This window comes from Artibeus jamaicensis, unplaced genomic scaffold (genome assembly GCF_021234435.1).
Source record: "Artibeus jamaicensis isolate MK-2021 breed Jamaican fruit bat unplaced genomic scaffold, CSHL_Jam_final contig_465, whole genome shotgun sequence".
Lineage (NCBI taxonomy): Eukaryota > Metazoa > Chordata > Mammalia > Chiroptera > Phyllostomidae > Artibeus > Artibeus jamaicensis.
The window spans coordinates 32,188,347-32,200,437 of NW_026521843.1; the positions used below are offsets into that span (position 1 = coordinate 32,188,347).

Sequence of the window (12,091 nt, forward strand, 5' to 3'; positions counted from 1 at the left end):
CAAATTCCAAAGGTGTGCTGTATTGTAGATGTAGTATGTTAGTACAAGATCTTAAAGTGCTTGAAGCCGTCTTCTAAAAGTAACTGAACTCTAGGAGTAAACCTGTGCTGGGAGGGGACACTCAGGAGGGAGGGGGCACTCAGGAGGGAGGGGGCTACAGGGGGAGGAAAGAGTCTTGTACAGCCTGGCTAGGAGTGTTAATAAGCAACCTTCAAAAAACCTGGGGATGCCAGATTGGCTGACCCCTACCAGGGGAGTTCTGGGAATGGAGCCCAAATATTGCCCACACCTGTCATGGGCAGGTGGGTCTTGTGAGTCTTCCCTCGTTATAAACCCTTGAGCTTCAAAGAAAACACTGGCTGACCTCGTGCGTTGCTGTGGGAATTAAATGAGATCCCATGTGTGAAATATTCATAATAGTGCCTGGGATGTGATAAGCCCTCAGAAATGGTTAAAATACTTAACGTGACTATTTAATATTACTAAGATTATGTTTAAGTAAGATTACATTTAAGTAAGATATTTGACCTCCCCAAGGCTTACCTTTGTTTCATCATCTGTATTGGGGGCCTAGGTACAGCACCTTCACGAGTTTGTCATGAAAATTTAAGAGATGATATTTAAATTTCTTAGTTAATGCTTAGTAAGGGATAGATGCTGATGAAGGTAATCATCATGCATTGTGTCTAAAGACGCATAAAACACAGATGCTATTTTGGCCAAGGCTGTCTGACCCAAAGCCTGTATCCTTAATTACAATACTTTATTTTTTCTTGCATGATTCTTTAAAAAAACCCACAATAATTCATTGCAAAGACCAAGAAAGGGCCCTTTTTAAAAGCAGGCACAGAAAACCACATGAATGTGGTGTTAACAAAAAAGACTACTCGACCTAACACAGTTCCTCCGAAGCAGCCCTGGAAGTACCTTCCAGTGCACAGGGACTGTGAACTAACAGGGGCACAGCGCCGTGAAAAGTGTGCTTTCCTGCGTGAGGAAAGACGGCAGAACTGGTTCTGAAGCAACTCTACAGTAGTGGGGGTGACTTTGTACTGAGGCCACCTAACTTTCCAATCTATTCCAATTTAGACCCCAGGGCCCAAGAGGATTTGTGCAGGAGCGGGGGTAGAAGCTAGTTTTCCTCTGGGTCACAGTAAAAGAGGGTGGGAGGCGTATCATTACTGAACCCAAACTAAATGGAACAACTGCCTGAAAATAACAGTGATGCTTACTTTGGGATCTCTAACGAACAACTATAACCTCACCCAGATGTCAGCCGGGGCCTCTCCATCCTACAGATATCTAGAGGGGCCTGGTTTAATTCTTTCTGATTTCACGGAGGATAAAAACCTACTGTTCTCCTTCCCCATTGTTCCTGTGAATTCCAGTAAGTCTCTGACCTCTGCTTGTGGCTTTTGTATTTTATGCGTTGCGTGTCACCCAAGATCAACATACTTTCTGTCTCCACCCTCAAAATAATTTTGTTCTTACGAGGTTAGTCACCCGAACATTTGGTGCCTTGAAATGCCAAGTTTCCCCCTACCTTGATGACTGCCGCCCCTATCGCCAACCCCTGCCCCAGGGCAAGGAAACCCAAGCTCCTGGCTTTTGCATAAAAGCTTAAACATCACCTTTGGCTCCTTTGATGGCTCCACTTATACCCCAAGTATCCTGTCCACATGTTTCTTCAAACAAATCCAGAGCAGTCATACCTTCCCATTCTGGTCACAGGGACACCATGGGTTCTAACAAAATTTACTCTCCCAAGCACATGGCGCTAGGACTCCTACATTCAGATGAGTTTCTCTTGGGTATGTGGATTGGTCTGGGGTGGAAAACAGGTCTGGGAGGCCAAGTTTGCCAATTCTTGAGAAAGCCACTGTGCAGAGAGAGAGAAGAACGAGGGGGTGCTCCCTAGGAAGCTGGGAGAAGGCAGTACACAGCCCCCGGGGAGACCCACAGAGGCAAAGATGCCCCGTGTTGCTGACAGCTTCCCTGAAAACAACTTCTAGATGTCCGGCCTTACATTTTCTCTTTTTGCCCTTGGATCCTTGAATGCTATACCCTGTCAACCTTACCCTCACCCTTTTTTTTCCCTTAAAGTAGTCTGCATGGGTTTATGCTTCTTGTACCACAAAGACCTTTGTCTAATTCCCCCTTCAGAGAAAAAAGAGGGAAGGAGATCCAAGAACCCTGCAAACTCCACAGACTTACATTTTTGGGGTAATAGGGATGTCGCCAAGCTTGCTTTCCCAGATGGCTCTGACATACGGAGCTCCTGACCGGGAATCTCTGCCTCTGGGAAGCTCGCTCAGCTCTACTCTTGGCATGCTATGAAGATCACTGAGCACTGAAGCCCCAGCTCTGATGAGTCTGAGATCCTGCAAGCAGTTACCGGACCCTTAAGTACCCAGCTCGGAGCACCTGCAGGCACTTTCCTCACAGCAGCTGTAAGAGAGCACCTCACCTAATCACCAGTCCACTGGGACATGGGAAATCGGCACCACTTCTGAAAGGCATTTGAGCACTGGATTCAGATTTCCAGGAGCCCACACTTCCCTGTGGAAGGACTGGGGAGAGCTAATTTCCCTGGTGCGTGGCCTCCTCTTACCAATTCTAAGCACACAACTAGCCCAAGGCTTGTGGCTGTCAGAGCTCAGCCAATGTTGTGGGAGAGCAGGATCCGGCATCAGGGCTCTAAACACCTGTATCACCTACGGCCAAAACAACTACAGAGGGGAAATCTGGGGACGTCCGAACTGCGCCAGGAGTAACAAACCGGTTACAGCCTCCACCCTGCACCCATCCCACGGGAGACCACAGGGACGGTCTCCTCCAGCGAGTCCGAAGAGGGTCTCAGATTTCCTTTCCAGAATGTGGATCCGGGCTGTCATTAGTAGTTACTTGAGGTTAATGCAAGCAATAAAACTTGTTTTCCCTGGTCTGTTGTAAAAAGTGTTGAACTGGGTATTAAAAGAGTTCCCTCATTCGCAAAAGGAATGGATCAGACCACGCTGCCTCCAAGATCAATGATCGTAAAGGTAGAAAGTTGGTCCAAGGGTGATAGGGAAGTGGAAGGAAAACAAACAAACAAAAAACTTCCAAGACAAATGGTAATAGTGGGTCCAAGAAAACTGGGCAAAGGAAAAAAACAACAATAACATCTCCTTGAGGTAGGGTGAGAGGAAGTAAAACAAAGGAATTATAGTAAAGATAATAGAGAATAATTTCCGCAAAGCCTGGGAATTCTATGGAGACAGCATGAGAAACAATAGTTCCATATCTTTAACTGTCTTTCAATGCTTGTGCCAGGAAGGTACAACAAAACATGTTAAGTCTTACTTTTATGTACTCAGGGACCGATTGTCTCTGTTCCTTACATGATAATAGCCTCCCGAATGGCCTCTCCCCACCTCCCCGCAGAGCCTCAGCCCATTCTCTGCACTGAAGCCAAAGGAATGATTCTGTAGTGCATCATAAACTCCGCCCTCCTTGTTAAAACTCCCGAGTTCTCCCTCTCCTCACCTCCTGGCACTACACTGAGGGTCTCTCTGAATAAAGTAATGATCCCGCTCCCTTCTCAGAAGCTACAGAGAGCCTGCCAGCCTGCAGGCTCCTTCTGAAGAGGTCATCTCTCAATGTCAAGTGTCATGCATGGGAGTCTACCTCTGTGATTACAGTTCCTTGCCTAAGGGAATGAGCCAGACCAGCGGCAGCAGGGCAAAAGCCCATGGAGTTGTGTTCTAGACAGATCTCTACTCTGTGTTAAAGAGATGGTATCTTCTAGGGAACGTGAAAGTCAGCTGAAGAGGAGGAGAGTGGACCGAAGTGGAAACACACACAGGAACAAAAGCAGTAGGTAGAAGCTGTGAGGTAGCAGAGGACAAGAGCAGGAGAAGCCAGAAAGCAGAGGAGGGAGAAATGATCATAGTGGGAGTGGGCAGAGCAGCGAGTGGCGGGGGGGCACTGACTGGGGGGGGGGGGCATGTAACCAAGGAGTCCACCTGGGATTGCTGCTGAGATTCCGCTGTGACTACCAGAACAAAGTTCTTATTCTCTGTGTGGCCTCCTGGCTCAGCCGCTGCAACAATCTGTCTTTCTTATGCCCTAATGGATCCTTACAAAATCCCCCATTAACTGAGGTAATGTGAAAAAATCTCTTTACAAAGTAAATATCTGTCAATCAGTCAATCAATTGATCAATTTATAAACTACTGAAGACAGCCTAACCAACAGGACAACAGGAGCTTGCTTCCATTTTCAGTGCCTTCCCCTGCTTCAAGGCTAAGCTCAAAGTCAGGCTCTTCCTTTAAAGTTTCTTACATGAGCAAGTGGGTGATCAATGTCATGTTGCTGCAGAGACAAGGCTTGGGCGTGTTTAAACACGACCCGGACTCGGGCCCAGAGTGTGGATCACTGAAGTGGCACAGCGATGATTTGTCAGATAGCAACCCTGAGGGGCAGAAAACGGGGGCACGGGTGTTATGTTCGGAATTGAGCAGGTGGGTAACAGTAATAGACGCTAGTGTGAGCAAGATGAAGAGAGCAAGAACACTACAGGCAAAGCTTAGAGGCATTGCGGGTTGGGTTTCAGAACAAGGCAAGAAAGCCAAGCATAATCATTTTTGCAGGCGGGGAGGGTCTTGCCTACAATCACAAAGTAAATAAATACACACACACACACACACACACACACACACACACACATACATACATAAAACAAACCCTGCTACATCCCTGCACCCTTGAGGGAGGTATGCCTGCATTTATCTTTCAATTTTTGCTAAGAGATTTAATACATTTGCAAGGAAAGCTCTGGTTGGGCCCCCTCTGATTAGGGGAATGTAGTGGCTTGGCAGCATGATAAACAAGAGCAGGTATTTGCTTTCGAGGTAGATTTAAGGAAGGATAAGAAGGTTCAGTAGCAGATAATGGTCATCGATGACCAGGGAAGAGCTAAGATGGGGGATGGAGGGAGAGCTCAGAGCCCTTGTGGGGGCAAAGAATTTGAGTTCTTAGAGGAAAAGCAAAGGGCAAGCTCTGCCTGGGCGGACCCAGATGAGGCCTATAAAGGAATTACTCAATTTTAAATAGTTTTGCTAAATGGCTGGCCACCTGAAGGCACTGCATTGTAGTCACCAAGAAATCTTTATTTTTTATCCCCATTAAATAAATTATCCTCAATTTGCTGAAGGATAAACAAGTAATGCTATAAAAAAGATATCCATAGAAGACAGAGGCCAAATATGATTCTTCCTCTTTATCTTTGTTCTTGAACTAGATTAATGAATGAGCAAGACTGACCTCCATTCCAAACCCTGAGTAATTGTTAGGATTAAATAAAATAACCTGATTTAAATCTACTTAGCATCTAATAGGGAATCAATAGACATTAGGCTGTTACTATATACTACATACAAACATGCACAAACACATACGTTTGCCAAATATAAACGGGAAGGGACATAAGGAAGCATTACAGAGACCCTTTATCTCTCTGAAGGGGGCAGGACTCAGAAGTCCCACGATGAAGTACAGCTGTGCCAGAAATTCATTCCAGAGAGCAAATTTATGCAGCTCTCTTCATGGCATGCCGCAGCTTGTACATAATAGCCAGAGGGAACAGAGTACAAACAGCTGGGAAATAAAGATGAAAGCAAAACTGTGTCAGCAGGGAGAGACACACAACTCCCCGAGAACCCGGCAGTGTCATGAAAGATAATTTGAACAAGGTCACTTGCACAGAATTCTCTTTCTCAGAGAAAGATCATTCAACTGCTGTCCATTTCTGACTATGTCTGGAAGTCAGGATGGGGAATGGGCTACCTTTCCCCTAGCTTTCAAATGTCTACAGTGAGGTCTGTTATATATAATGAAACAGAGCCACAGACTAAATCATGCATGATTATAAAGGCTAACGGGGATCTGGGATGGTGGAAAACAAAGAAATTCTGCTTCCTAGCACAGGAGGAGCCTGTTGAGGTTTTTCCCCCTCCTGAATCTCCGATGGCAAGTTTTGTGGCCATATGCTGCCCTCTAGTGTCTTTTTAAGGGATGGTAGCATGAGAAATAAAAACGAAATAATCCTGAGGCATCCAATGTTACCTCAGCCCAGGACTGGTAAAACCAAACCGAACAAAACAAAACAAAAGTAAAATTCTTAGGACAAGAAGGCAAAAGCAGGATTTGTACTAAAATTAAAATGCAACTTAAATTTGGCCTCAACATAGATGTTGCATTTTTTTCTGGATTTTGAAAAACACAGTGTCTTGATGAGCAAGTGCTCTTTAAAAATACAGGCAGCAATTGTTCCCTGCACATCACTCTCAAATGATTACTGCCTTGGTCTGTCTGCACTGGGGTCCCGACATCTGCTCTTCATAAATCTCACCACCTGACCCAGATGTGGGTAAGTTGATGGATCTCACGTGAGAAGAACTGAAAGACTGCTGCCGTGACTTCAAGGGAGTGTAGAATGAATCTGATCATTTCCTTTTAATCCTATACAGATACAGTTCTTGGGCAAAATATACATGAAGGGAAAGCACTGACCCAAGATACGTCAGCTTTCATTTCTCCTGTATTTAGAATGGCTGAATTCCACCTGTCTAGCGTGCTAAGACAGCAGTGCTGTTCAATTCGGAGGGAGAAGTCCCTGTACGAATAAGCCCCCGTAATTCCGGTGGGCATCCAGGTAGGAAGGAGGAACAATGAGTAGTTGCTCTTGCGCATCCTTCAGCAATCCCTTAAACATTCTCTAAAAGTCTTCCTGTTACCCTCGGATTAATTTCAATGCCTTGGCAGGGCACCATGTTATTTTGTGTCCTTTATCCACACGTGGGGACATATTTTCATTGATTTGAGGGGGGGGAGGGAGAAAGGAAGGAAGAGAGGGAAGCATCAGTTGGTTTCCCCCCTATGGGGCCTGGACCAGGGTGCGGGGGCGGGGGTCGTACACACAACCTCTTGGTCATGGGACAACGCCCCCACCAACTGAGCCACAGTGGCCAGGGCTGGGATTTCCTTCAAGTGCTCCCTTAACTTCAGTCTTCTCCAAGGGAAAGAAAGCTTTTCGTTACGGGAGCCCCAGTGCCCTCTTCCCAACGGTGCTCTCTACTCAGCACACGGTAAGCGCTCTGTAAATACTGGTCATCCTACCAACACCATCCTCACACATGCTCAAAGGCGGTGATGATCCAAGCTAGGAGGTGCCTTGCCCCAGGGCCATGCTGCCCTCTTGGCAATGACACAGATGGCCAGAGCCATCTTTGGGGTCATTGTTGGCATTGGGTCACACATCTAATTTACAAGCACAGAGCTTTGACTTTTAATTTATAATTTCAGGAACTCGCTCTCACTTTTGGCACAGTCTGATACGTGCTAAACACAAGGAACTTCATGAGGTAAAAGTCGTTACTAAAGAATCTCTTTAATTTCCTGAGAGACGCACCTCAAATCAAAATTTTTTTAACACAAATGCACTCAAATTTCAAAACCTATTATCTTACTAACATATAATATGCTATTTTCAATTCATAGTTTTAGTTTTAGTTTTTATTTCTCATCATGGGTAAAGCACTCCTTATCTATTCAGAGTCATGAAACACTCAATGTTTTAATAAAATTCAGTTCTGAGAACCTACATTTTAAAAGATCTTTCCTACCCCACCAGAAGCAACCCTATACTTCAACCGCCTATCACCCCCACTTCTTTTTTTAATGAACAATAAACAAATATTGACCTCTCAGGACAGTGTCCTCACTGTCCAACGAGGTATCACTCCCTGCCATGCCCTGCTTCTCTGCGTCCCCCAATCACGGGCAGGTCTCTGCGGGTCACTTACTTCCACCCCACCGACCATGAACGTCTTTCTTGCAAGCCATTTTAGTCTCTGACAGAGTGTCAGGGTTCCTAGTGAAGCTCACATTTTCTCCCCGAGGCCTCTCCCTATGCAAATGGGACAGCATTTGGCTTTCGCACTGGCGGCCGTCTTGGCCAACACTGAACGTCCCAGTATCCCTCCTTTTCCCTAGACAGGTCCTACCAGAGCCTGCTGTGCAAAACTGGGGCACCCACAGCTCAGGGGCAGAAAATGTGCTCTATTCACTTCCGTCAGAAACAAGGAAGAGGTTTTGACTGTCAAGCAGCATTGCCTTGAAATTTCATTTTACTTTTTGAGCTAAGCTATTAGATTTGTGGGCACAAACAAGATGTCTTTGAAGTTTACAAGAGGCCCACTCTGAAAGAAGAGGGACATCCATACTGCACAGCTTAGATGTTGGACAAATAGGGTCCTGGGATTGCAAATAAACTCTGCAATTACAGAAAGTGAAACACTTTTCTTTCTTCTTTACTCCTTTTTAGAAAGAGCATTTTCTCTGAAAAGACTTCTGTTGGATTTTCTCTTTCCAGTTCCCTAGCTCCCCCAGCTCTGACCCCCAAGTATATTCTTTTTTAATCAAAGGGAAAAATCCCATCAGCATAAATAAGCAGCTCTTTCTAAGCACAAACGTGACCCCCGTGGTCCCTGTAGGACAACAGAATGCATCGGGACAGAGCAGAAGCAGCAATGGAGGGCCGTGGGTCAGAACTGGGGTCATGTCTTTACTCAACTGTAGCAGAATTTTTATCCCTGGACAAGTCATTCCAAGCTCAAGTTTCCTACATTCTTAATGAAATGCTCACACCACCTTGCCCAATGCTTGTGGTAGTGTTAGGTGAGGTGGGATGTGCAAGATACATTCTTAGTAACTCACAAAGGCCCACTCAAATACGAACTTCTGTTATTTTCTCCTATTATGAACATGTTTTCTAAGTAGTTTGTATTGCTCACTTGAGAAATCAAGTATTGATAAGGAAAAAAAGTCTCCTAAGACTTTCTCAGAATCTGGTAAAAGAAACATTCCCACCCATGTGCGTGCGGTGGGAGCATTCACTGCTGGAGGCTCAGCCCTGCGGGCCCGAGGGTCTGTCAGTCCCTGGGAAACCTCACCAAGGAAGGAAAACTACTAAGTTCTTGAAGAAACTCCTTATGTACTTGAACAATAATTAAAAACAAACAACTCCTTATGTCTCTGCTTACCTTGACTCTACAAGGATTGAAACTGTTGGGACTCAAGAAACTTGCAAATGCCTATTTTTCCTTATACTGTCAAATAGGAGAACATTGTTCTCATTCTTTAAAACTTAATCATGACAGTTCTTAGACATGACGTGTTTTGAACTGCTGTTAAAATGCATGTTTCTGTCACATTAAAGGGGGAACAGAAGCTTCTGTGTTGTATTATTAATTATGTGCAGGAAATGAAGTCCTAGTCAGTTTTTTGCAGAAGGTACACACCCCTACCCCCACCCCTCCCCCAAAGCAAAAGATTTGCCAGGTGACTGGGGACCTGTGGGTTCATGTCTGTTACTCTGATTCTGTGCACTTACTCTTGAGGTCCAAGTTCCTGGCTCCTGCGGTGATTTGCGTTGTGATTTTCGTGTCGATCTTTACAGTGTGGAGATTGCTGGTGTCCCTTGATATCATCACGTTGTGCCACTGATTGTCATTGAGAGGTTTATTTGAGCTCCCTTTGATGAGGTTAGCACCATTTCCCAAATCAAACACATAATGTAAGTACCTGGGGAGAAAAGAAAAGGTGGGGAAATGCATTCACTTTTTAAATTTTGGTGGATTCCAACTAGATATTAGAAATGGGAAATTTTTTCTAGGCAACTCCATCCTTGGTAGAAGTCATGAGTGAGTTGTACAGAAGCTCAGCAAACAAGAAGCTAAGAAACTATTCTGTGTCACTGAGGAGGACTCTTTGTTATCTTCACTATAAGGAACACTGAAAATAATTTTTGAAAGCATGGTCTGCAGTCTGATTTTGGAAGTTATACAGGGTCTGGCATAAATAAAACCTCTGTGTATTACAAAATCTTTTATTACAAAATCATAAGCATGTAATTCTGTAACATAACAATATCATACTTAAGCACACCCTATGACATCTTAGGTGAGATGCTCAAATTAAAAGTATAAATTAGTACAACTATATTATCACCCTACCACCCAGAGTGGAGCAGGCCTTACTTCCGCTGGAGCCTGTGCACCTCGCACTCCTCACTCCCTGTTTTTGCTCCTCGCTCTTCCCTCTGCCAGATGCACTGCACTGGCGCTTCTCAGTTTCTCGTACTGCTTTCCTCTCTGTCTTCAGTGCCTGTTCAGCTAAGGAAATGTGTGCTCCTCTTTCAAGTCTCTGCTCTAACATCCACTCCCTGCCTTGTACATTTCCTAAGTTCCTTAAACACTCTCCTAAGCCTTTGCATGTGACCATCTTAGGAAACTTGTCATGGTGCTTCTATTCCATTTATGTGTCTGCTTATATCCCCTAGGGTTGTGTTTGCATATGTGTGGCTTGGAGTTGGTGGGATCTGAGCTATGTATGGGTTGGCAAGGAAATGTATGTATTTCCTGGATTATTGTCAACTCCATTGTAAATAGGCAGTAATATTCACTGAATGAATGAATGGATATACAAAATCAGTTAAATGACATAAAACTTTTATCACAATTTTAAGGACATTTCACAGAAATCTTTCTAAATTTTCAAGTAACTTGGGCATGAAATTAAGCACGAGTTCATTGGGATTTTGTAAAATTCAAGCAATTTGATTACTCAAAGTATCTGTTTAACATAGCATAAATTAGCATACAAATGTGTAGAAATTCTTTTCTAAAATATAGTATGTATAGTAATAGAAAGATAATCAACATTTGAATTGTAAGATTCATGGAACACCTAGCATAAATAAGAACTTGAGGTTATTTATATCTCATATAACAACTCATTTCCTATATGGAAATGTAGGTATAAAAGACTATACAACACCCCTATTAATTTTATAAGATACTTAAGTAATTTAAATGAATACATTATTTGAATACCCCTCCCCTGCATCTACCCCTGCCCATGACCTTGCAAGCCAATACATTTTGTTTAATGTATATTTTTGTAAATTGAGGTCCATTTTCCCAAAATTTTATTTGTCATTGAACTGACTCATACTCACCCTTTCACTAATTCAACCACAATAAAGTCATTTCCATCCCCACTGTTATAAAGAATTAGTCCATCTAGGGACGTGGTCTTGAACTGGAAAAAAAGATGCATAGAAGTGTAGGCTTGCAATGTAGCTAAGGCAACATAGCTCGATTTTGTCTTGAAGGTAACAGGGTCTGCTATGATGTTCCGGAAGCCAAATCTGGCATTGAGCTCACAGTAATCTATGTCGCCATTTTTACACAAGTCAATGTATGCCATTCCATTAAATGTCAGGCTCTGAAGGTGCCCAATGAAGTTGGAGGGGACAGAAGACAGATACCGTCGTTCAGTGATGATGCCAGTCTCTATGTTATGAAACTCCAGCCTGGTGTGATCCCCTGCCATTTGACCTAAAAGGAAGGATAATGCATTCTCATTTTCTGCATCTGGAAGGCACTCTCAACTTTGGAATTACATAATAACATCACATTTTACAATACAAAAGTCCAAAGACCTCATTGATATTCAATTATATATAGTGAAAACACGTGATGTGAAAAGGGCTGGGCTGTATACTGTAATACAACTTCCTATGTCAGGTTTCAATCTCTGTCCAAATTTTAGTCTTAAAAATATTGTCTTTGTTAGCCAAAGCGACACAGTTTATAAAAAGTAGAAAAAAAAAGAAAAGGAAGCAAGTAATGACAAGGGAAAGGAGAAAGAAAAATTAAGAAGGAGGGACAGAAAGAAAGAAAAAGGAAGTGAGGAAGAAATGAAGAAAAGGATAGAGAGGAGGAAGGGAGAAAGGAAGGAGAGAAGGTAGGAAGAGAGGATGGGTGAAGGAAGGAAGGGAGGGAGGGAGGGAGGGAGGGGGGGGGGAAGGGAGGGAGGAAGGAAGGAAGGAAGGAAGGAAGGAAGGAAGGAAGGAAGGAAGGAAGGAAGGAAGGAAGGTAGAGGAAGGGTTTAGAGGCAATGACTGCCCTAAATCATCCCAGTAAAAAGTGATATATTGTAGCTTCATGCTGATATTTTTCTTTATAAGGAATGTTCTTCCAAAAAA

General features: G+C 43.8%; 1 protein-coding gene across 19 annotated transcripts in view; it reads right to left on the reverse strand.

Annotated features, from left to right (window-relative positions):
• The window catches only part of NRXN1 (neurexin 1), a 1,104,034-nt gene that overhangs the window by 551,629 nt on the left and 540,314 nt on the right, over nucleotides 1-12,091 (reverse strand). For all 19 annotated transcript variants that reach the window (XM_053667086.1, XM_053667087.1, XM_037161205.2 and 16 more), the window contains 2 exons: nucleotides 11,060-11,441; nucleotides 9,434-9,624 (listed from right to left, as the gene is read on the reverse strand). In XM_053667086.1, coding sequence (XP_053523061.1) covers nucleotides 9,434-9,624; nucleotides 11,060-11,441 — 573 coding nt within the window. The remainder of the gene's footprint in view (nucleotides 1-9,433; nucleotides 9,625-11,059; nucleotides 11,442-12,091) is intronic.